Source organism: Geotrypetes seraphini, chromosome 19 (assembly GCF_902459505.1).
Source record: "Geotrypetes seraphini chromosome 19, aGeoSer1.1, whole genome shotgun sequence".
Lineage (NCBI taxonomy): Eukaryota > Metazoa > Chordata > Amphibia > Gymnophiona > Dermophiidae > Geotrypetes > Geotrypetes seraphini.
In genome coordinates this window covers 13,552,277-13,577,233 of record NC_047102.1, presented here as the reverse complement: position 1 = coordinate 13,577,233, position 24,957 = coordinate 13,552,277, and the positions used below count along the sequence as shown (strand labels likewise).

Sequence of the window (24,957 nt, the reverse complement as noted above, 5' to 3'; positions counted from 1 at the left end):
TTTGGGTCCCTGAAATTTGAAGGTAGACTTGAATAGTTTTTTTCCCGTTGAACTTGTGGAGAAGGGAAGGCCGGTTTGAGGCATTGCGCTGCTCTTGAGTTATGGAAAGAGAGTGTGACCTTAATGTCTGATCCCAGTCCTTTGCAAGCAATCTTAAATTGGACTTGTTTTTTCATTGGTACCCAGTGTTAATTCCTCCAATAATGGACTATTTAATATCTTAGTCGAGAGGGTTCAAAGGAGAGCAACACGTCTGATAATAGGTATGGAAAACCTGTCATATTCTGAGAGATTGGAGAAGCTGGGTCTCTTTTCCCTGGAGAAGAGGAGACTTAGAGGGGATATGATAGAGACTTACAAGATCATGAAGGGCATAGAGAGAGTAGAGAGGGACAGATTCTTCAAACTTTCGAAAAATAAGAGAACAAGAGGGCATTCGGAAAAGTTGAAAGGGGACAGATTCAAAACGAATGCTAGGAAGTTCTTCTTTACCCAACGTGTGGCGGACACCTGGAATGCGCTTCCAGAGGACGTAATAGGGCAGAGTACGGTACTGGGGTTCAAGAAAGGATTGGACAAATTCCTACTGGAAATGGGGATAGAGGGGTATAGATAGAGGATTACTGCACAGGTCCTGGACCTGTTGGGCCGCCGCTTGAGCGGACTGCTGGGCACGATGGACCTCAGGTCTGACCCAGCAGAGGCATTGCTTATGTTCTTATGTTCTTACTAGCCTTCTCAAATTGGCTTACTCAAAAAAATTAATCTAGCCGCTGGGTTCTGGAGCAGTTGCAGTCTCGTATTCCTTTTCCTTGATACCATAGTACAAAGAGTTGCAGTAATTTAAATATGTAAATAGAACAGCCTGCATAACTGCCGTATTTTCACGCATATAACGCGCGCATTATACACGATTTTACAAACCGTGCATAACCTTGCGCGTTATACGCGTGAACGCGTTTTACAACTTTTTTTTTACATAGTTCCCCCCCCCGTCCGATTCACCCCCCACAGGACCGCTCGCACCCCCACCCCGAAGGACCACTCGCACGCACCCGCACCCCCACCCTGAAGGACCGCTCGCACCCCCACAGCCTCCCGACCCCCCCCCCATCATGTAGAAGCTCCTACCGGTGTCCTGCTGCTTCCTCTTGGCGGTCCCGGCCCTTCTGTGAGCCCTGCGCTGCTTCCTCTTCCGGCAGTCCCGCCTTTTCTCTGACGTCAGAGAAAGGGTGGGACTGCCGGAAGAGGAAGCAGCGCAGACGCAGGGCTCACAGAAGGGCCGGGACCGCCAAGAGGAAGCAGCAGGACACCGGTAGGAGGAGCTTCTACATGATGGGGGGGGGTCGGGAGGCTGTGGGGGTGCGAGCAGTCCTTCAGGGTGGGGGTGCGGGTGCGGGTGGGAGTGCGTGCGAGCGGTCCTTCGGGGTGTGGGTGCGTGCGAGCGGTCCTTCGGGGTGGGGGTGCGAGCGGTCCTGCGGGGGGGTGAATCGGACGTCGGGGGGGGGGGAACTATGTAAAAACTATGTAAAACGCACTCATGCGTATAACGCGCAAGGTTATGCACGATTTGTAAAATCGTGTATAACGCGTGCGTTATATGCGTGAAAATATGGTACCTATGACTTCTTCTCCCTAAGACTGTCTTGCTCATGGGCTGCAGAAGTCATTGCTGGGAGTCTTTCCAGAACTAATGCAAGGCAATAGAACAAAGAGTTCTTTGAGAGATTTGGTGAGATAACGTCAATCTTAACTATGATATGAGTAGGTGCCTCACTTTGACAGGAGGGGGGCGTGTCTTCCAAATGTAGAATTGGAAACTTGAGGTGGAACTAGAGAGGCAGAGAACTTCGCAGACGGACATTTAGCCTTGCCAGTTCTACCTTGACAATTACTTGATCTGTCTTTTTTTTCTTCTTCTTTCTTGCATATTAAAAACAAATAATTAAACTCCCTTTTCTGTGCCTCTTCCCCATTCTTATCTTCTATGTCAATTCTTTTTTAATGAAAGTATAACGCAAAACATACAAACATGAACACCACCTTCTCCAATTAGCGCGATACCAAATCAAGTGGAACCCATCAGTCTTAAGATCCCACTAACATGGTGTTAATAAAGCAAACCGAGAAACAAGTACCTTAAGTCATCTATTCTTATCTTCTCTCATTAGGCGGGTAACTACAGGCGGACAGTGAAGCGGATAGACGATGGACACCGTCTCTGCAATGAGCTTGTCTCGTGCTTCCAGGAACGCGCCAAAATAGAGAAGAGTTACTCGCAGCAGCTTGCTGACTGGTCCCGTAAATGGCGGTCATCGGTGGAAAAAGGTATGGAGGGTGATTGGTAGAGCAGGTGTTGGGTCTACTGACCAGCTGGATTATTCTGTAGGGATTATGTGAAATTTGGGCGCATGAGGGAGTATAGTGAGTGTTTTTGTAGGAGTGAATTTTTTTTTTTTTTTTTAGAAGTCTAAATTTTAATAAAGATTTATTTTTTAAATGCCAGATCTAAGTACCTTCACTGTTACCTTGGCAGAGAGGGTATTTAAATGTGCTCGGTGAAGGGGAAGGGGGGTAGTTCTCATGATTCAGAAAAGTTGCAGATAGAAACATAGAAAGATGATGGCAGAAAAGGGCCATAGCCCATCAAGTCTGCCCACTCCATTAACCCTCCCCAAACAACCTCCTAAGGGGTCGCTCACAGGTGGCATCACCTCTACACTGCCCTCGTAAAGATCCGACGTTTATTCTTAAAATCTTGTATGCTGCTGGCCGTGATCACTTGTTCTGAGAGTTTGTTCCAATGGTTTACCACTCTTTCTGTGAAGAAGTACTTCCTGGTATCCCCCCCTGATTCTTAGCGGATGTAACAATTTTTTAATCCTTAAAACTTATACAAAACTATCCTGAATAAGACTATTTTACAAAGATTTTTGAATGATGGAAATGGGTTAGTGACTTTTCCACTCTTCCTGAAATAAATTTTAAATCCTTTTCCTGGTGTTCAAGGCGGTCCGCTAACAGTCTGCCCAACTATCTTCGTTGTCTGTCCCATAAACCCCACTCCTTATGCTGCGGTCCATAAATGATCACCAGCTGCTTTTGCCCTCGCCCCCAATATGCTCATCTGGAATCCACACGACACGATGCTTTCTTTTTCACAACTCCAGTTTTATAGAACTCATCACCTTTAGCCATTCACAAAGAATCATTCCTTAAAAAAAAAAAAAAAAATTCAAAATTACAGCAAAAAACATGGTTATTTGAGCAAACCATCCGAGTCTGATGAGATGGCCCCTCGGGGTCTGACAGCTGCAATCCCAGGAATCCGTTTCAATTCCCCTTTCACCTTCTGTCTATATCAGTGGTCTCAAACCCGCGGCCCACCAGGTCCTATTTTGAGACCCTCGGTATGTTTAACATAATCACAAAAGTAAAATAAAACAGTTTCTTGATCATATGTCTTTTTAGTTATAAATGACAATATTATTATTAAGACTTAGCCAAAAGGAAAGATTTATAAACTATAAAGAGTTTTACCTCATGCAAAATCGTCATTTCTTTAATAAGACATTAACTATTTTTTTCTGAGGCCCTCCAAGTACCTCCAAATCCAAAATGTGGCCCTGCAAAGGGTTTGCGTTTGAGACCACTGGTCTATATGATGTTGGTATGTTTGTGTACTTGGTATGGCTGGTTCTAGCCAAGGGGTCCCCAACGTCCCTCCTTGAGGGCTGAATCCAGTCGGGTTTTCAGGATTTCCCCAATGAATATGCATGAGATCTATGTGCATGCACTGCTTTGAATGCATATTCATTGGGGAAATCCTGAAAACCCGACTGGATTTGGCCCTCAAGGAGGGACTTTGGGGACCCCTGTTCTAGCCTATCAAGATTTCTATTTCTTTTCCAGTATTTTAAGTTATAGATAAAGCAGGGCAGTGCTCTACTACCATAGTTAGGCAGTATAGTAAATTTGAAATAAATAAAATAAGAGATTTAAAGATGAATACCAGTTGCCAGGAGGAGCTGTAAGCAGTTATGGTTTTCAGGATATTCAAACGTATGTCAACTTGCCCCCCTTTTTATGAAGCTGCATTAGGGTTTTTTATCGCCTGCCGCACTGGTAAAAGCTCTGACACTCCAAGTTTATTAAAATTTTTGATAAAACGCAAATCAAGATTTCTAAGCGTTTTACAAATTGTATTAAAATAAGGGGAAAGCACTAAAAATATAAATACCGACTAAATAATACATCACAAACGTGAAACAATAGGAAAGTATGGGGGGTTGAACTACAATTTAAAAGTAAAGAAAACATAAAGGGTAAACTACAATCGGAAAGCGGGGGAATGAAGATTATTTAATAACCTTGGAAGCATCTCGGAAGAGGTAGCTCTTTAGATTTCCCTTAAATTTGTCTAAATTTTTTTTTCCGCCCCGAAATGAAGTGGCAAGGAATTCCATATTGTAGGGGTCGTAATTGCAAATGACGTGGCCCGACGCGTGCTGATGATTTTCAGGGATGGTGTATAAAGAAGATGTTGAGATGAGGATCTTATTACTCTTGAAGGTTCATGTGGAATAAGGAGCTTGTGAATAAAAGCGGGTCCATTGGTGTTTTGGGACTTGAAGGAAAGAATAGCTATTTTATATAAAATTCGATGTGGGATTGGTAGCCAATGCGCACTTTTAAGCAGAGGAGTAATATGGTCAAATTTTTTGACAGTGTTTTGTATTAGTTGTAACCGATGGATATCTTTTTTAAGTTTATCAAGTTTCAAGTTTATTATAACATTTGATTAATCGCTTATTCCGAATTCTAAGCGATGTACAAAGTGATAAAATTACAAAACATAGGAAGACAAACATAAAAGAGATATACCATAACTACTAATACATTGTAATAAATAAAATTACAAACATAAACGACAAGTTTCATAACTACTAATACATAATAATAAATTAAATTACACGTACATTAATAAAAACATAGGGAAAACTCGGGATGAAATACAATCTAATTATAAAAGTAGAACATTTAAGGTTAAAAACAATAGGAAGGGGAATAAAAAAACAATCAAAGTAGTTAAAATGGATTAAGAGCCAAAAGCAGTTCAATTAAACATTGAATGCATCTTGAAAAAGAAGACTCTTTAGTTTGCTCTTAAATTTTTTAAGATTCTTTTTATCTCAGATGAATTGGAAGAGAATTCCAGGATTGGGGAGCCATAACAGAAAAAATAATTTGCCGCCGCGTATTGATAACTTTAAGAGAAGGGATGACCAACACTTGACCTCAAGCGTCTAGGTGATGTATATGGAATTGGCAGATACCTTTAAATAATGTATTACAATAGTCAAGTTTGGATATAATAAGAGAGTGAATAAGAATGTTGCGAGAGATCTTATCATCCTAAGTCTGAATTGTGGACGGTAGGTCAGTTTGCTATCCATAATTACTCCTAGGATTTTAATAGCATTTACAGAAATAATGGGGGTATCATTTATGGCGATAGAGGATATGAGTTGTACGTCTTCTTTCCATGGGAATAGCATGCATTTGGTTTTTGATAAGCTAAGAGACGGCGTGTTTTCATTAAGCCATTGACTTTTTTTGTTGGAGCTTTTACCGCTGCGGCCGAGAATAAAAAACCCTAATGCAGTTTCATAAAACGGGGGGGGGGGGGGGAGTGGAGGTTAGTCATTGAATCATGAATATTAAGTATGGAAATCCTGAAAGCCAGGTCTATAGGTGGACGCCAGTATTGGAGTTCACCATTCTTGGCTTATGGCAACAATCTAACTTACCTGAAGAAAATTTAAGTACTGGAAGAGGCTTAAACACTTTTTTTTTTTGCTCGTAAAATTTTGTGATTATTTTTGGTTTTTGTGTGTGTGTGTGAGAAATTTTTGTCTCAAATACAATTTCCAATTATTATGAGTAATACTGCTTTTAAGTTACTATTTTATTTTGCATTATTTCCTAATGCAGAGTGATTTTAGGGTTAAACAGTATGACATTTGAGCAAGAGAGTTTCTGGTATAGGTTTACTGGTGCAAACATTAAACCAAACAAAGCTGAGTTGGGAAATCCAGTGACTTTGTTCATGTTGTGTGTTTATGAAAATGACTCGGATGATTGACTTGTAAGAAACATAGAAGATGACGGCAGAAAAGGGCCACAGCCCATCAAGTCTGCCTACTCCAACAACCCTACCCCCTTGAATTTACCCCCCTAGAGATCCCACATGTGTATCCCATTTCCTTTTAAAATCCGGCACGCACATACATATGTAGATTTTAGGAATTAATATGGATTTCAGACTGATATTATTAGTGAGATTAGCTCTGTGTATGTTTTACCATACATGCAAATGCCAAAACCTTTTTTTTTTTTTTCTGATTTTTGGCTGTACCAAATAGGTTGTTCTTATTTGGCTGGTTAGCGATTTGTTTGTATTCAAACTTAAACCCCCCTCTCCCCATTTTTTGTACAAAACCGTAGTGCGTTTCCTATGCACATCGGAGCTGTTACTACCACAGTCGATGCCAAAAACCGTGCTACAGTTTTGTAAATGGGTGGGGGTTAATCTGGGGCTCTACTGTGCTAAATCCTACTGAAATAAAAACTTGGATTTCTGATTTCATATTGCCGCTTTTGTTATGTTAAATAAAGCTCTATGTCCATTACAGGCAGTCTCTGGGTTAAGAACGTTTTTCAAGCTGTTCTTCAATGAGATTTGTATGTAACTCAGACCTTTCAGATTTTCAGATTCTTGCCGCTTACCTCTGCTCTCAGCTGACTAAAGGGCCAACTGTCCCTACACGTTCCCTCTAAGGCAGGGGTCTCAAAGTCCTTCCTTGAGGGCCGCAATCCAGTCGGGTTTTCAGAATTTCCCCAATGAATATGCATGAGATCTATGTACATGCAATGCTTTCAATGCATATTCTTTGGGGAAATCCTGAAAACCCGATTGGATTCCGGCCCTCAAGGAGGGACTTTGAGATCCCTGCTCTAAGGTACAGCATGCATAACCACACTCTGTTCTTAATGTGGCCATGCATCATTCCTGAATCTTCTACAGGAGACGTGTAGGAGGCTATGCCACTGGAAATACCGCTCAGTGAAATCAATTGAAGCCGCAACCGCGTTCTTAAGTAGCAACATTCCAGAGCTCATATTGTGATGTCATAATGCCCCATTCCACCAATGCCTAAGAGCCAGTCTCAGCGGTGATGTCACAATGGCTTGATTATTCCTTTATAGGCAGTTCCTGGGTTAAGAACAAGTTACGTTTTTAAAGCTGTTCTTAAGTCGGATTTCTATGTAACTCAGATTTTAAGATTCTTGCTGCTTACCTCACCTGACTAAAGAGCCAACCAACCCTACACGTTCCCTCTAAGGTACAGCATGCACAACTACACACTGTTCTTAATGTGGCCATGCATCATTCCTGAATCTGTTGCGGGAGAAATATAGGAGTCTGTGCCACTGGAAACACTGCTCAATGAAATCAAATGAAGCCACAACCGCGTTCTTAAGTACGAGTTGTACCTAAGTCAGGCGTCTCTAACTCGGGGACTGCCTGTATTCAGTCAAATAGTACAATATGCTTTTCGGTACAGCTCTGGTTTCCCCTAGCATATTCCTGTGGTTTTTTATTATTATTATTAATTTATATCTAAAATGATTTGACCTACCCAGCTGCCCTTGCCTATTCTGCTCTAGCACTATCTCTCAAACTATTTTTTTTTTATCTCTGACACACTAAACGGAGCAAATGTTTTTCATGGCACATTATAATTGCAATGATAAAATTGCAAAACCAACAAAAATTTAAATTTGAGAGTTATTTATTTAAAGTTCTTTAAGCTATGTGCTTGTTTTTGAATTCAAATTAGCTCAAAACCCATAGTCGACAAGCAAACACGCATTTCATCATCTACCACATGTCAGTCTTTCTCCTTTTTTAAAAAAAAAAAATTTAATTTGTCAGAGCTGAAAGTCCAAGTTTACAAAGATAAGAAGAACCAAACGTTAACAAAGCCTCGATTGCTTTGTGGCTCAAGTTAGAATCACTCCTGCATAAAAAATAAAAATTAAACTAAAATTACTTTCTGTTAGTTTTCGAGGACCAATCGCATCAAAGAATGTATCCTTCCACAAACAGGCGCTCAGAGCATTGACCGACTGTCATCTATTCAAGTGTATACTTGTGAATGGAATATTTAAAAAATAAAAGTAAAATTCTGGAATCTCTTGTGGCACACCCAGAATTTCTTTGGGGCACGCCTACAGTTTGAGAGACACTGTGCTCAAATTAAGGACATTGCCTTTTATCCTTTAGCTCTTGAGTAGGGGGGGGGGGATTTGCGGTTGGCTAACCATCTAGGCAAATTACCTGCCATCTGCCTTCCACTTCTTCCCTCCCCCACATGCCTTTATGATGCCTGTGAAACGCAACCATAAAGACTTTCCTAAAATATTCCCCATATCCTAAATAAAAGCATTCAATACATTTAAGAATCGGATAATTGCAATTTGCAGGGCTGGGATGGGGATGTCTGTGTGGAAAAGTGGATGTAGATCTTAGTAATGGCCTTTGCAAATTTTACTTTTATTCTTCCTAACTGAATGGAAGTTGCAAAGAATTCAACAAAAGGGGATGAGAAGTGTTTGACCATCTGTCTGATGGCAAAATAAGTTTCCAGAATGGGAGGAAGCTTGCTTATTTATGTAGTTTTATTTAACAAATTTCTCAACTGCCTATTATTAGGCGGCTTACAAGTAGCAACATTCATAAAATAATTAAAAACATGGCATGTGGGGTAAAACAAAAAAAAACCCCAAAAACCCCAACCCAAAACTAACCCTGATTTTAAAAATGGGCAAAATTGGATCAAGAGTTCCAGAGAAAATAAGCCTAGTCCTCCCCCCCCAACACCCCCCTCTGTATTTCTGTGGGGGGAGTTCAGCTTCTGTAACAAAAACTCTTGTACATACAGTGAAACGCAACAGAGAAGTCCTCTCCCCTCCCCCCCCCCCCCATACACACACATGCAAAGTTGCTGGAAAGAATTCCATGAACTGTGGTCTGCATGCTTTCCCCACTTCTTGTCTGATAATAGTTTGTTCCACAAAAAGGGTTGTACAGTTGTGTTTTCTGTGCAGGACCCCAGTATGGCACCCTGGAGAAAGCATGGCATTCTTTTCTAAGCGCCGCAGACAAGCTGAGTGACATCCATCTGGAGCTGAGGAACTTATTATCGGGCGAGGACAGCGATAAGGTGCGCGCCTGGCAGCGAGATGCGTTCCACAAGCAGATGATTGGAGGCTTCAAGGAGACCAAAGAAGCTGAAGATGGATTCCGCAAGGCACAGAAGCCTTGGGTGAAAAAACTAAAAGATGTAAGCAGCTGATTTTCTAGGTGTGAATTTTGAGACGGCAGGTCAGAAAAATGTGTTCAAGAATATGGGGCAGGGGTGTACGAGTAGGCTCTAGGCCGGGGGATGAAGGGTGTATGGAAAAAAGGGGTCCTGGAAATTAGTGGGTGTGCAAGAAATTGGGGGGGCTTTAGCCCTCAAGGACATAGCTCCAAGGCACTGCAAGTAAACGAAACATGTAGACCACAATGCAAAAGTCTTGGGCTCCAACGCACAAAGCTCTGACTCCACGGTACAAAAAATACCATGGCGGGAGCAATTTTTTTTTTTTGCGGGGAGAGGGGTAATGTTTAGCACAAATAGCATGCAAATTATATGCATGCTATTCATGCGGAGCAGCCCAGTAAAAGGCTTTGCTCAGAAGAGCAATCGCTAGCATAGCTCATCCCACCTGTCAAAACTTTTTTAAAAGTTCTTTGCCACTGCTGCTGCTGCTCTCACTGCCGGCTGAGCTGATCATGGCAGGGGAATTCCACAATCGGCTAAGCCAGCGGGGTTCCCCCCCACCAGCTCAGCCGTTTGGGGCTTCCTCTGCCTGGTGCATCCCAGGATGTACCAGGCAAGGGTAAAGCAGCCATTTTCAAGAGGCGGGCCTTCAGGCAAGAGGGAGTGGGCATCCCTAAGAACATAAGAATAGCCATACTATGTCAGACCAGTGGTCCATCAAGCCCAGTAGCCCGTTCTCACGGTGGCCAATCCAGTTCACTAGTACCTGGCCAATACCCAAGGAGTAGCAACATTCCATATGGATAGCAAGGTTCCGGAATCCCGAACAGTAGCAACATTCCATGCTACCGATCCAGGGCAAGCAGTGGCTTCCCCTATGTCTTTCTCAATAACAAGACTATGGACTTTTCCTCCAGGAACTTATCCAAACTTTGTCCTAACCTTCCTGCCAATCTCTCTTCAAATAAGGTACAAAGGGGGTCGGAATGTGTGTGTGGAGGTCCTGGCCCACTAGGCCACCAGGGTTTTGTTTTGCTGTCGTTGGGGGGGGGGGGTCTTGGCATCAGGGGATGTTGGGAGATAAGGGTTTGTTTTGGGGGCTGGTCTAGGGGGTGTTGGACGAGAGAGGGGGGTAAGAATAAAAAAAAAAAACCAACCCCCCACCAAAAATCCTTGCTGGCAGAGCTGCAAAGGACTTTTGGTTTTATTTTAAATGGGTTTAACTGGTGTGTTTTTGTGTGCTCACACAACACCCCCCCCCCCACACATCTACTTGGCCCCTATTCTTTGGTAATGGGGGGCATTCCCATTCGTGCATCACAAGGAAAGCTCAGAATGCTAATGATCTCCTTGTAATGCATTTGCATAGGATTCTCAGTGGCTGCTACAAGGATCATTAGCAGCCACAGCGTTTCTGCATCAGGACAGCCCTCTGTGCTAGTAGGAGTGCTTTAACAAGTCTTGCTGCCACGGAAATCTTTTGGGCATTGGGGCCTCAGTGAGTGGGAGAGGTAAAGATGGTTTGATGGCATGGACGGATTGAAAACCTGCTTGTATATAATTGCCGATTTTATTTTTAGGTGGAATCGGCTAAGAAAAGCTACCACACAGCTCGGAAGGATGAGAGGACGGCTCAGACCCGGGAAAATCATGGAAAAGCTGATGCGTCTATGTCCCAGGAGCAGCTACGCAAGCTACAAGAGAGAGTGGAACGCTGTACCCAAGAAGTAGAAAAGGTGTGTAAAATTTGGTAGTGAAACCCGTCTGGTTGCTGCATTTGGGACGCTGATGTTTTGTGTGATCCAGAATTCCTAGTCTTCTGCTCCTTGTAAACCAGGGGTGTCAAAGTTCCTTCTCGAGGGCCGCAATCCAGTCGGGTTTTCAGGATTTCCCCAATGAATATGTATGAGATCTATTTGCATGCGCTGCCAATAGATCTCATGCATATTCAGTGGGGAAATCCTGAAAACCCGACTGGATTGCGGCCCTCGAGGAGGGACTTTGACACCCCTGGTGTCAACTGACTCTGCAACCAGAAAAGAGAAGGGCGGTGGGGTGAATATAAGACTACCAGATCTCCTATACACATGCCTCCCCCACCTGGAACTCCATTCAAGAAGCTGCAGTGGCGTAGTAAGGCAAACTAAAGTGTTTCCTTTTCAAAGACGCTTTTAAGTAATAACCTCTTCCTTTTCTACACCAGTGGTTCCCAAACCCTGTCCTGGGGGACCCCCAGCCAGTTGGGTTTTCAAGATATCCCTAATGAATATGCATGAGAGAGATTTGCATATAATGGAAGCGACAGGTATGCAAATCTCTCTCATGCATATTCATTAGGGATATCTTGAAAACCCAAACCCTGTCCTGGGGGACCCCCAGCCAGTTGGGTTTTCAAGATATCCCTAATGAATATGCATGAGAGAGATTTGCATATAATGGAAGCGACAGGTATGCAAATCTCTCTCATGCATATTCATTAGGGATATCTTGAAAACCCGACTGGCTGGGAGTCCCCCAGGACAGGGTTTGGGAACCACTCTCTCCACTTCCAGCCTCTTTATCAAAGAGGACCTTCTCCTTCTCCCTCCTCGTGTTCTTCCCTTTTTATGTCTGCTTTTCCTGTAATTATTGTAAGTCACCAAAAACTTACCTATCGTTTTGATTTCAAGTCCTTAATTCGTCTTGTCGCTATGTCCTTGTAAGTCTCCCCCCTTGTTTTTAACATTGTGAAACGCTTAGAATTCAAGATGGGCGTTTTCAACAGATTTTAATAAAACTTGGAAACGTGGAGCGGCGCCCAGGGTGGTGGAGCCCCCTCCTCCACCCACTTCCCTGGTACGAGGTTACTGCCCACGTCGGTGTTGGCTCGCCTTTTGATGTCGCTTCCCGGAAGCGACATTGGAGAGAGTGCCAATGCAGATGCGGGCTGCAGCTTAGCTCTGGGAAAAAAAAAAAAGAAAGTACGGAGGAAGGCAAGGGGTGCATGACAAGGAGAGGGGTGGGGGGAGTGGAGCGAAGAAGAGGTGCCACACCCTTAAGACTGTTTCCAGAGCAGGCCTCCCTTACTATGCCACTGAGAAGCCGTAAAGATACGTAAGCTTGGATAAAACGAGACTGCTCTGCTCCCTCCCTACTTCACACTAGCATTTCACCTGCTTTTAGAGCTACATTGAAGAAGCAGCGAAGATGCACGCAATGAGGGACTTCTGTAATTTTACCTCACCACCATCCCTGTTCCCACTCGCAACTGTGTCCAAGAAGTGGAGAGAGTCTGGGCATGTCTGGGATGTTTTCTGTAGGTTCCGTGTCCTGATGGGTCTCTTTTCTTTAGGGCAAGGACCGCTACGAGAAGGCATTGGAGGAGCTGAACCGCTATAATCCTCGCTATATGGAAGATATGGAGCAAGTGTTCGAGAGCTGTCAGGAGCAGGAGCAGAGGCGACTGCGGTTTTTCAAAGAGGTTCTGTTGGACATCCACAAGCACCTCAACTTGTCCACAAGTGAAAGGTATTTCCCTTCCTCTAAACCAGTGGTCTCAAACTCGTGGCCCGGGGACCACATGCGGCCCACCCGGTACTATTTTGTGACTCGCGGTCTGTACTAGTGCTGCCCTCTCTTTGCGGCGTCCTCCGGCTTCCCCCCCTGGCCTCTGTTATTAAATTGCATAATATCATGTATCCTTGGATTCTATGAGCATTCAGGAGCGCAATTACTGCTCATGGCATCCAAGGATATATGATATTATGGAATGAAATGTTGAACTAATCGAAAAAGATCTACAATAATATAGTTGCTGGTAAGTTATGGACATACGGGTGAACGTTTCTATGCACTTTAACAACAGACTTTAATTGGGTTGAATGAACTGGAGGGCTCCGTTTGTGTGTTGAAAGTATAGGCGGAACATAATGTAAATGATAAGTTATATAATGAATGTTTGTATAATAATAAATGGAATAGTTATTATGATATTAGCTTTTTGTATGTTTGGATATCAATGAATAGGCATGAGATCTATTTGCATGCACTGCTTTCAATGCATATTCATTGGGGAAATCCTGAAAACCCAACTGGAATACGGATCTCCAGTCGGGTTTTCAGGATTTCCCCAATGAATATGCATGAGATCTATTTGCATGCACTGCTTTCAATGCATATTCATTGGGGAAATCCTGAAAACCCGATTGGATTCCATTCCAGCCCTGGTCTAAAGTAAAGCTAGAGCTCAACTGTAGTCTATACCAGTGGTTCCCAACCCTGTCCTGGAGGAACACCAGGCCAATTGGGTTTTCAGGCTAGCCCTAATGAATATGCATGAAGCAAATTTGCATGCCTATCACTTCCATCATATGCAAATCTCTCTCATGCATATTCATTAGGGCTAGCCTGAAAACCCGATTGGCCTGGTGTTCCTCCAGGACAGGGTTGGGAATCACTGGTCTATACAGTATTGCAACAGGAAGGAAACTGGGCAGACTAGATGGACTTCATTCCTTCATGCTCTCACAATGCTTCTTTATTCTTAGAACTCCTTTTATAGTTCAACGATTTTTATTGACGAAATAGACGGCAACACAACAATAACAACCGTGTCAAAGGTGGCATCATTTTATACACAAATTAACCCAATACCCCCCATCTGCCGTGAACCATTGACAAAGGAATTGGTGAAGCTAATGAAGAAGAGCAAAGATCAAGTACCAAGTGCATGATAACATCACAGTGGTAAATTTACTGGCAGGGGTAAGAGTATCGGAGCTCCCAACTCATCCCTTACACCAGGGGTGTCAAAGTCCCTCCTCGAGGGCCGGAATCCAGTCGGGTTTTCAGAATTTCCCCAATGAATATGCATGAGATCTATTAGCATACAATGAAAGCAGTGCATGCAAATAGATCTCATGCATATTCATTGGGGAAATCCCGAAAACCCGACTAGATTTCGGCCCTTGAGGAGGGACTTTGACACACTCACATTCGCAGCGGCACAAAAAGTCAAGAGGAAACGCAAAGAGCGCTCTCCCTGGGGATCGCTACAACCAGACCCCCCCCCCCTCTCCTCTTTCAATGCCAGGAATCAAAATGAGTTGAGAATAAGGCTTCTAGCCCGATGTGGCAGAGAATGTATGTAAGCTCCCCAGATTCTAGGAAAAGTTTTTTTTTTTTTTTTCCTTCTTAAAATAGGAACACATCTGATCCCGTTCCATTAACATAAGGGCATGGAGGCGATTATGCCAAGCCCAATAACGGTGGAGGGCCGACAGTGGTCCAAACCCGTAAAATAACTTTTTTAGCCAACAACCCTATTTTCCACAGAAAAAGCCTATTAGAGTGGGCATAAAAGCCTCATATCTGTCCAGAAGGAAGCCTACAATCCAATAGGGTTTCTAAATTCCTGATTACTTGTTTCCAGAATGCCTTGACTACCGGACAACCCCAGAAAGCATGAAAAAAAAGTTCACTCCCTTAAAACTCTTTTAATTCTCATGTAATGTGGTAGAAAGACTCATTGGAACCCATTCAGTATGTCCACATATTCTGTTCTAAGTGGTCAAGGATATAGTCAAACTTGACCAGTTTTATCCCTGTCCAAGTTGGTTTGTTCTCTTCCATGCCAGATAGATGAGCATATGAGTTCTCTCATGTGTTCTACCTTCAAGCTTTGTAATCTAAACAACTAACTACTGAAGCTGTTATTTACCCAACTCCGTGGCCATTCAAGACTCCTGATCTTGCTGGATAATCTGGCCACCACCAACACTAGCATTGACCTAATAAGTTTCTAAGCAGTTTATATCTGTTGAAACAAACTTGTCTATCTCTGGGCTTTCCCCTCAAGGTGGCAAAGGGTGTGGTGGTCTCTCATTGTCCTTAATAATATCCCCAGGAATTCTAGTTTTCAGCCCTCTGTTACTTTATTCCAAGCATTAACTACCCTCTTAGTACTGTGATCATTATCTCTGAATACTCTTTCCTCCAGCTTCATATGACCCTTGCTCCTGAAAATATTTAGCTTCCAGTGATTTATAGAAGCCCATCAAAAACATCTGGATGATCCTATCATATATCTGATTTCCTTACTTTCTCTGGTGAGAAAATTTTAGAGCGAGCCTTTTGTAACTGCCTCTTGTGTATTTGGGGTGGGGGGCAATAAACAAAACTCAAACCATTCTTCAGTCAATAAACATTTTATAAACATATAGTTCCTACCATTTGCGCTCTAAGCTACTAAGCACAGATTGTGATCCCGTCTGGGATGTCATTTTGTTGTTCACCGTCTTGAACTGAAAGGCATTTGTGCAGTATACAAATAAAAACTTATGCTAATTGTGCTGTGTTTTTAAAAGAGATTTCTGCTGCAGTGTAGTACAGCAGTCCCTAGTATCTTGAGATTTCTTGTAGCAGAAACAGCTAAAAAGGAATCATTTGACACCATAGTAAGCTTCCTGGTTAGGCAGTATTCTCTATCTCCAGCAGCTTTCTCACAGGCTCCTGGTTTCAGTTGCTGGGCTGTTCCTGCTCTGGGTCTCCTGGTTCAGTTGAGTCTGTGTGCATTTTGGCTCTGTCTGCCTACTGTAGGGCACACCAGGTGGTGCCAAGTCCCTCCCTCCTCCCTCCCAATCCTCTGTCATCTCCTGCTGCCTCCTTAGTCGTCTTCATTGCTACAAAAAAAAGTGGCATTCTATAGGAGGGCCTCCTGCTTTCTCTCCAGTAGGGCAGCTTTCTGGTTGACATTCTTTCGGCAAAAAACAAAAAAGACAACTATGCAATTTTGCCTGGGCAGGTGGTAGGGCTTGTTCCCAGGTGTAGTCTTCAGGTGCTCCCCCTCATTTTTAAACTAGGAGCAGATTATCAAAGATGGGGAATTTGACAGCGTTGCCTGGGATATGGAGGGAACTGGGAGGTTTGCAGAAATACCAGGATGATGTGGTGGAGCATGAAGAGAGGCAGGCGAGGAGGGACCACTGGGTTATTAGAGAAAGGGGTGGGAATTGTGCTAGACTTTACTAGAACAGAAATATCAGAGATAGGTGGAAGCAGGGGAGAGGGTATGTCTTTTGAGACGTCTGTCCTCTTTGTATTGCAGATTCCATGCCTTGTACCGGGACCTGTACCAGGGCATCATCGTTGCAGATGACCAGGAAGACTTGAGGTGGTGGAAGAACATTCATGGGCCTGGCATGCCCATGAACTGGCCCCAGTTTGAGGTGAAGAGTGAAATATTTAATTGATGGGGGGTAGAAAGCTGATATTCTATTTCTGGGTGTTCGGAAGATCTTTCATTGCACAGAATACAGGATTCTCATATTGTTCTGGTGCCAAAATCTGAGTCTCTGAGCCCATTAATGGCAGATATGGTGGAATAAGCGAAATGTTAGAAGTTTTAGAAATAGATCCAAGATTTGACCGCGTTATAGGTGAATCTGTTATATGGTTATGCTTACTTTATTTATATGAATTGAGACTATCTAACATAAGTTGGCTTTGAGTTTCAAAAAAATGGCATGCGGATTCTCTCAAAAAGATGTGAACCTCATACCTATAAAGTTAGCAGTAATGAATTGAGTTTTCCAATTGAAGTATAAGTTTTTATTGTATTAAATTATTTAAATAGAGGCAATTAAATTAGATTAAAAAGTTAATAGCTATTGAATTAATGTAATATAATAAATATTTTGGTAGGGAGGTGGGGAATAAGCCGGTGATACTATAAGGAGGCAAGAGATTAATTTATTTTTTTCTTGAATAAGTCCCAGCTGGGAAGATCTACTCCTAAATCTGAGGCTTGTCCCCATATTAATTAATTATTTAAATTAGTAAAACTATTTAAATATTTATAAGTTATTTAAATATAAGTAGATTTAGAATCTGTGTTTCCTTTTTTGATTTTTTGTGAATGGTTCTCAGTACTTATTTATTTTGTCAATATATTACCATTCGATTATTTGTTGTTTTACTTTATTTATATCCCATCTTTCTCTAAGGTGGGTTACAACCAAAAACGTACACAATAAAATTCACAAACAAAAATACAAAACATAATCGAGGCAGAAATCCAAATAAATATATATGGAATCTAAGCATTTGAGACAACAGTGTAATATGATGTAAGAAAAAAAAAAAAAAAAGGGTTCAAGTTTTGCCCTGTGCTGTATCAAATTGCTTTATATAGTATCTACGGTGTAATTCTAAGCATATGCTAACTTCTGACCTTTGGCCCTCTAACAGGAATGGTCTCCGGAAACACAGCGGACAATTAGCAGGAAGGAAAAGAACAGCAAAAATGTGGGTGAAGTTACACTCACTAGCATTGTACCAACCAGAGATGGAGAATCTCACACTCCAGTGCCACAGCAACAGTGCCAAGGGTAATTATACCATTTTGTTTTGTTAGATCCTGTAAAATTCAACAAGGATTCAGTGTGGTTTCACCATATAATTATCCTCGATCTGAGATGTACGGTTTATGTCAAAAGCCTCAATATATGGTTTTTCTAAAATGGTAATACGATTCGCTGTCTTAGACTAGAGGGGAGACTATTCTGGGCCCTTAATTCTCAAAGGTGGACTTAAAAAGATGTTTAGAACGGACGTGATAGAACAGGGGTGTCCAAGTCCCTCCTCGAAGGCCGCAATCCAGTCGGGTTTTCAGGATTTTTCCAATGAATATGCATGAGATCTATTAGCATACAATGAAAGCAGTGCATGCAAATAGATCTCATGCATATTCATTGGGGAAATCCTGAAAACCCGACTGGATTGCAACCCTCGAGGAGGGAAATGTCGCTTATGCTGTTGTGTTGATCTTGAACTACTAAATGTTCTTGGAATATTAATAGCAAGAGTGAACCCCTTGGAGTTAAATCCATATATGGCATTATGAGTTTGACAGGCAATCTTGAATTATTTTTCACCTGCAGGCAATGTAACTCTTGTTAACAACAGAATTCTAACTTCCAAAGTGTTGCTGGTGGAACAACTGTAATTTCTATCATCTCTGCATTGAGGAAACCGTACTCTATGCCCTCCCTATGCATGTTGAGACATCTGAATATGTCATTTTGCAAAATATCCATGTAATATTAACACACCTCTTGCATGAGATCGCCAGGACCAGGGCTGGGCAAACTAGGCCTATACCTAGGACCTAAACATTTAAAGGGACCTGTCGGACGGTAAAATTTGGTGGTTCTCAAGGCATTTCTTTGCCCCAGTAAGTCAAACTGCTGACGAAGAGGAGGGTGGGCTAGAGCTGCCAACACCACTGCCCAGTGGCAGAGCGAGAGGCGGCCGGGATGTGGACATACCCCCCCTGCCCTCGTCTCCGACCTCCCCCCCCACTCTTTCCCCGATCCCGTCTGCCGTGCCCCCCCCCCCTTTCCCCTGTACCTCTAGTTGAAGTTGTTGTCACGACAGTCAACAAAATGCTCCTTGCGACCCCGTCAGCTCTCCCTCCGAAGTCACTTCCTATGTGCAGTGCCCAGAAGTGATATCGGCGGGAGAGCCGCCGGGATCGCTAGGAGCACGTTGACCGCCACAAACAACTTCAACTAGAGGTAGGGAGGAGGAAGAGTGGGCTCGTAGGGGGGGCCGAGAGGCGGAAAGGTGCCGATGCCCCCACCAAGATGGTGGCCTGAGTGGACCACCCCACTGCCAGTGGTTTTACCTCTTATCCCCCATCCCTTTTATGTTGTCCTCTAGCAGGCAGAATGAATCCTCAGGTTGTTGGTACTTCTTAGCTGCTGCCTCGACGGCTGGAACTGCCAGCCCCGTATAACTCTGTTGAGGACAACTGATGGAGGAGGCAGCAGCAGAAAGTAAGAATCCCCGCTTTAGGATTTCTGATCATCTTCAAGTGGAGTAATGATGGGAGGTGAATTTACCTGGGGGTAATATGATGGGTGGGAGGGTGATGTGATTCTTGCCAGGGGCGTAAAATGTTTATATTATGGTGAAGGGCCTAATGCCCTTGTTTGCATAGGGCCCGTTCCCAATTAAAGGGTTAAATCTGCCCAGTTCGGGGTACCTATGGGCCACCCCACAAGTTTGGCTTTCGTATCATGTAGGTGGCTGCTGGGACACCTGTGTAAACCTAGCCCGGTGTGATTACCAGGACACTCTTTGCCCTTTGCTACCCATGTTCTGCTTCACTGCGGGGGAGATTGCTTTCTGCTGGCAGCTCATGGAGGAAGGGTGTTTGTTTTTTTGTATGAGCTCAGCTGCCAACTTTTGTAATGATTTTCAAAACCTATTTGCCAATCCACAGGTTTTCCTACAGAGATGATGAGGCGTTTTACGCGACCTTGACAGATGTGCCGTCCCCTACAAAGTTAGTATAGAGCCCCTTTTCCAGGCCTCTTCTCACAGGAGTAAGATGGCGACTCCTGCTTTTACTGTCTACCCATCCGGCTGCCTTTTTCTCTAGCATAGCATTCGTACAGTCTGTCCTTCTGTCCTTCGAGGTGCTGTTTAATCCTGATCTTAAACTTTGAGAGCCTCGGGTTTTGAGGGGCACTGCTAGTACCCTTCAAAAACAAATTCTAGGGGCGATTGGAGTTGCTGTCCTTAACTTGGATCTTATTCAGATTTTGGGGGGTCACTTGACTGCTGTCCTTCCTTCCCTTGGTGATTTTGGGCTGCTGTTCTGCCATAAAACTGTGCTTAGGGTCACAAGATTATGGTGAAACTCGAGGTTGTTTTCCCCATATTTGATCTTGTTTGACTTTTTTCTCGTTTCAAAGTGTTCGGTGTGCTGTTCAATCCCTCTCCCTTCCTCCCCCCCCCCCAAAGTCTTTTTTGGGGGGCCTTAGATTTTCAGGGTGACATGCCAAAATTGCTGAGCTCGAGCGTTGTTATTGTCCTGAACTTGTCTTCTGTCTCTGTTCATAGTGGTGGAAAAGACGACACATCCGAATGGTCAGATGACGAGAGTCCCAAGAAATATATCGAGGGCTCTGGAGAAGAGGAAGCCACTAAGGTAGCCGGTGTGCGGGTGCGCGCCCTGTACAATTACAAAGGACAGGAGGCTGACGAATTGAGCTTTTCTGCAGGTACACCCACTAACACCTACTAACTGCAGGCTGCCGGCTAATTGCTTATCCTACTACTGCAAACACACAGAGAGCTGAATGTGCATGTACACCCCACATGGAAGGCATGTGTGAGATTGTGGGAAAGAGCATGTTCAAGGGATGCCTGGAGATGCAAAGACTATGTGGAATTTAAATCTCTTCCAGTTTAGGATCTCCAGCAATATATTTATTCCATTCAAGGTTCTAGCGCTTTTTTAAGAGTTTTGAAATGATGAGCAGACTAGAGCTGCTTGAACAGTGGGCAGGAGGACTGCCGTTTTACACCAAAGTGTAGACTGGAGATGTCTTACTGATTCCATTCTTTGGAGGCAGCTGTGAAGGATTGTGGGAAGCCCTGGAAGGAAAGCTGTTTTGATGGTATTTGCAGCTAAAGGCTCCCCTCCCCTCTTATTACAAGGCTGTGACCCTTGCGGTGGAAGACAATTGCCCAATTAATAACTTTGGGCCAAATGCACTCAAAGTGGTCGCGGTGATCGATTGTTCAAACGGCTTCCCATGCAAATGAGTTTTGCAGTGGTCTGTCGTAAACCCACCCCACCAGTCACTGGAAAAGCGACTTTCACACATGTGCAGAGCTGGCAAAGGAAGCTCCGAAGTGGCCTTCTGCCACTCAGCTGTTTGGGGCAGAGACTTCCCCCCCCCCCCCCCCCCTCCGTTTCATAGTGTCCACAATATCTGTGCCCATCAAAACAACAACAAAAAATAGGACAGACCTGTTGGTAATTTCGGGCTGTTAGCAATCATTGCTAGATTCCTTAGCAATGTTAGGGAATCGATCGGAGGGCTCATTTTAATATTAATTAGATTATCTGCATGGCAGTCGGAAAATGAACATTTGCGCGGAAAAGCACGCGGTGGGCCATTTTGTACATCAAGTTGGCAAATTAGATCTTCCCTAAACTAGTCAAACTGGTTTGGCGACGCTCGTTAGATGGTCAGAGAGTTTAGTGCATCTGGGCCTATGTCTTTCATAGACTTCAGTGGAATTGCCATCTTAATTGGATTGGAGCCGTTTCTGATTTTTTTTTTTTAAGTGATGAGAGGAATGTAGGGAGAGGGGGGATGACAAGGCCTGGGAGGATATTTGAAGCAGCAGTGATAGTTAAACCTTCCAGATCTTATCTTGGCTTTTTCTTTTACTCTTATTTCTCTAATTTAAAAAAAAAATATATATATATATATCTTTTTGGGACACATACCTGTTTCTCAGAATCAGCTGCTTGTGCTGTATTTCATATTGTCTGTTACTGCAATTGTCACATAAGTGTAAATAGTGGTCATATCTCAATTTATTGCAGTATAGAAGGAAAGCTACGAGAGTCATTTCATAAACAATGCACATTTTTTTTTTTTTTTTTTTTAATTTACATGTTTTATTTATTTATTTTTTTTCCAAGTATTTCTTTACAATCCTTCAATATAGTCTTCCTGCTTTGCAATGACCAAGTCCCAACGTCCAGGAAGGTTCATTATTCCATCCAAGACACCGATTTTGTTCAGTTGCCGAATGGCTCGGGTACCGGCGGAAAAAAAAGCTCTTCCAGAGATGCAAAACGATGTCCACGCATAGGTTGTTTCAACTTTGGAAAAAGGTCGAAGTCTGGTGGACTCATGTCTGGACTGTAAGGAGCATGAGGTAACACCTATCAGTCGTATTTGCGTAGTTTTTCAATGACGACATTCCCTACGTGCGAGCGAGCGTTGGCGTGAAGAATGAGAGGCCCAGCCAAGAGCAACTGAGGGTTTTGTGCATTTTTCTGCACATTTTTTGCAAAAAATCACGATAATACACTGCTATGACACTTCTTCCACATGGAACTTTGTCTGTAATGATGATGCCTTCATGATCATAAGCAAAAAAATCATCATTTGTTTGACTTTTGATTGAGCTCGTCCAAATTTTTTTGGCCGTGGGGAAGATGGAGCTCTCCACTCGTCATTGAAAACCTACTCAAATACAGCGGGGAGGTATTACCCTCATGCTCCCTACAGTCCAGACATGAGTCCACCAGACTTTGACCTTTTTCCAAAGTTGAAACAACCTATGTGTGGACATCATTTTGCATCTCTGGAAGAGCTTTCTTCCACCAGTACCCAAGCCATTCGGCAACTAAACAAAAACAGTGTCTTGGATGGAATAATGAAGCTTCCTGGATGTTGGGACTCGGTCATTGCAAAGCAGGGAGACTATATTGAAGGATTGTAAAGAAATACTTGAAAAAAAATAAAATAAAACATGTAAATTAAAAAATAAAAAATAGTGTGCATTATTTATGAAATGACCCTCGTATCTTATGCATATTCACGATGGATATCTTGAAAACCTGGTGAAGCTTGGTGTATCTCAAAAACCCATAGTTTTGAGTCTTGGTAGAGACTGAGGGGCATTGGAATGGGGTAAAGGTTTTACAACTTGCCCTCAGGCATTCTATTTTGATGAGTTTTCATCACTATCTTGCAAATGCTAAAAACTATGAATTGTATAGTTTCATCTGGCATGGTGCGCCCATCCTACCCCCTACTCTCTTGATGTCATAGGGCAGGGGGTGTCAAAGTCCCTCCTCGAGGGCCGCAATCCAGTCGGGTTTTCAGGATTTCCCCAATGAATATGCATGAGATCTATTTGCATGCGCTGCTTTCATTGTATGCTAATAGATCTCATGCGTATTCAGTGGGGAAATCCTGAAAACCTGACTGGATTGCGGCCCTTGAGGAGGGACTTTGACACCCTTGTCATAGGGATCTTTCTGTGTGGCTCAGCATGGCTTCTGCATGAGAAGTTACTACCACCACCACTACTACTTATCACATCTATAGCACTGCTAGACATGCATAGTGTTATACATTAGAACATTCAAGACACAGTCCCTGCTCAGAAGAGCTTGCAGTCTACTCAATAAGTTGCTACCTTGTTTCCCTGAAAATAAGCCTTAGCATGATTTTCAGGGTAGGTCCTGATCTAAGCCCTACCCCAAAAATAAGCCCTAGTCAAGATCCCTCCCTCCATCCCTTTGTGCACCAGAACACCACCGACTGCCTTACATACCTCTGAAGCCTCAAAACTGGTGGCAGCACTCTGACCGGGCTGCTTCACGGCCTTCCCCGCCAGGGCCTTAACTCTTGTGTTGGTGGTGTTCCGGTGCAGGGAGGGATGGGAGTAATAGGTATAACGTGGCAAGTGTCAAGGGCAGATGCCGTGTTTTCCCCAAAATAAGCCCTAATGCATTTTTTGGAGTACAAATTAATATAAGACCCTGTCTTATTTTCGGGGACAAGTTGTGAACAAGCATTTTATATCCTACCCCCCCACCAGCCAAAATGCATTGGGTAGCTGCTCCTTTAGTCCTCCTTCAAATGTTTTTTCAGGTACGGGCTGAGCAAAGGGGACAGCTTGCTATATTGACAGTATCGGCTCTGATATTTGCCAGCCAGCTCGGAAAGAAATAAATGTTAACATTTTCTAGATTAAAAAAATATATTTTCATGTCTCTTCTCCCCCCCCCTTTTCTCAAATAGACACTTTTTGTTTGTCAATCACTTCCCATTAGAGAAGTATTTTACCATTCAAAATGTTGTGTTTATTTTTTTTTTTTTGGGGGGGGGGGAGTTTGCGTATAAATGTTTTTGTTAAATTTTCCAAAATACAAAGGCCACAAATTGAACACAAGCAAACAAAGAACAAGCAAATGACTCCAAACCTGTCAATTATACAGTTGTGAGCAATAGCAAAAAGAGCCCAAAAGCGATTCCACCCAGAGCACTTTATAATTCCCCACTCCTGCCCATCCTTCTCCCATGAACATCAAAATGTTCTTTTAATGTTCGATATCCCTTAACCGCACCAGAATCCCAAACTCCTAATTATAAACTTCAGCGATGTTTCCCTTTTTCCACAAGAGTGCAAACATAGTTTCATGTTCTGAGGCTGTGTCATCTAACTCTGCACTGCTCTTGTCCACAGGGTGAACCAAGGGGAAGCTAGATTATCCCACATCCCTAATCTTTTCTGTGTAGGTGGCGAACCTAGCTTCTATCATTTCACAGCAGTCATAAGAACATAAGAAACGCCTTCACCGGATCAGACCGAGGTCCATCTAGTCCGGCGATCCGCACACGCGGAGGCCCATTTAGGTGCTCCTTTTTGGAGACCCGGATTGCCCGTATCCCTCAATATGATCTGCAAGAAGGTGTGCATCCGACTTGCGTTTGAAACCCAGCACAGTATTTTCTGCCATCACCTCCTCCGGGAGAGCATTCCAAGCGCTCACCACTCTTTGTGTGAAACAGAACTTCCTGACATTTGTCCTGAACCTGCTGCCATTCAGTTTTAGGCTATGACCTCTTGTCCGCGTCACATCTGAAAATGTCAGTAATGCTGCTTCCTGGTCAATTTGATCAAATCCCTTTAATATTTTAAAAGTCTCGATCAGATCCCCACGCAGTCTTCTCTTTTCGAGGGTGAACAGTCCCAGTTT

At 43.3% G+C, this 24,957-nt stretch overlaps 1 protein-coding gene across 5 annotated transcripts in view; it reads left to right on the top strand.

Moving 5' to 3' along the window:
- PACSIN3 (protein kinase C and casein kinase substrate in neurons 3) overlaps positions 1 to 24,957 on the top strand; it is a 49,693-nt gene that overhangs the window by 19,960 nt on the left and 4,776 nt on the right. For 2 of the 5 annotated variants that reach the window (XM_033928144.1, XM_033928145.1), the window contains exons 3-10: positions 2,172 to 2,328; positions 9,175 to 9,410; positions 10,973 to 11,128; positions 12,724 to 12,899; positions 16,477 to 16,597; positions 17,619 to 17,758; positions 19,657 to 19,719; positions 20,280 to 20,440. In XM_033928144.1, coding sequence (XP_033784035.1) covers positions 2,172 to 2,328; positions 9,175 to 9,410; positions 10,973 to 11,128; positions 12,724 to 12,899; positions 16,477 to 16,597; positions 17,619 to 17,758; positions 19,657 to 19,719; positions 20,280 to 20,440 — 1,210 coding nt within the window. The remainder of the gene's footprint in view (positions 1 to 2,171; positions 2,329 to 9,174; positions 9,411 to 10,972; positions 11,129 to 12,723; positions 12,900 to 16,476; positions 16,598 to 17,618; positions 17,759 to 19,656; positions 19,720 to 20,279; positions 20,441 to 24,957) is intronic. The other 3 variants (XM_033928147.1, XM_033928146.1, XM_033928148.1) reach the window with 3 other exon arrangements.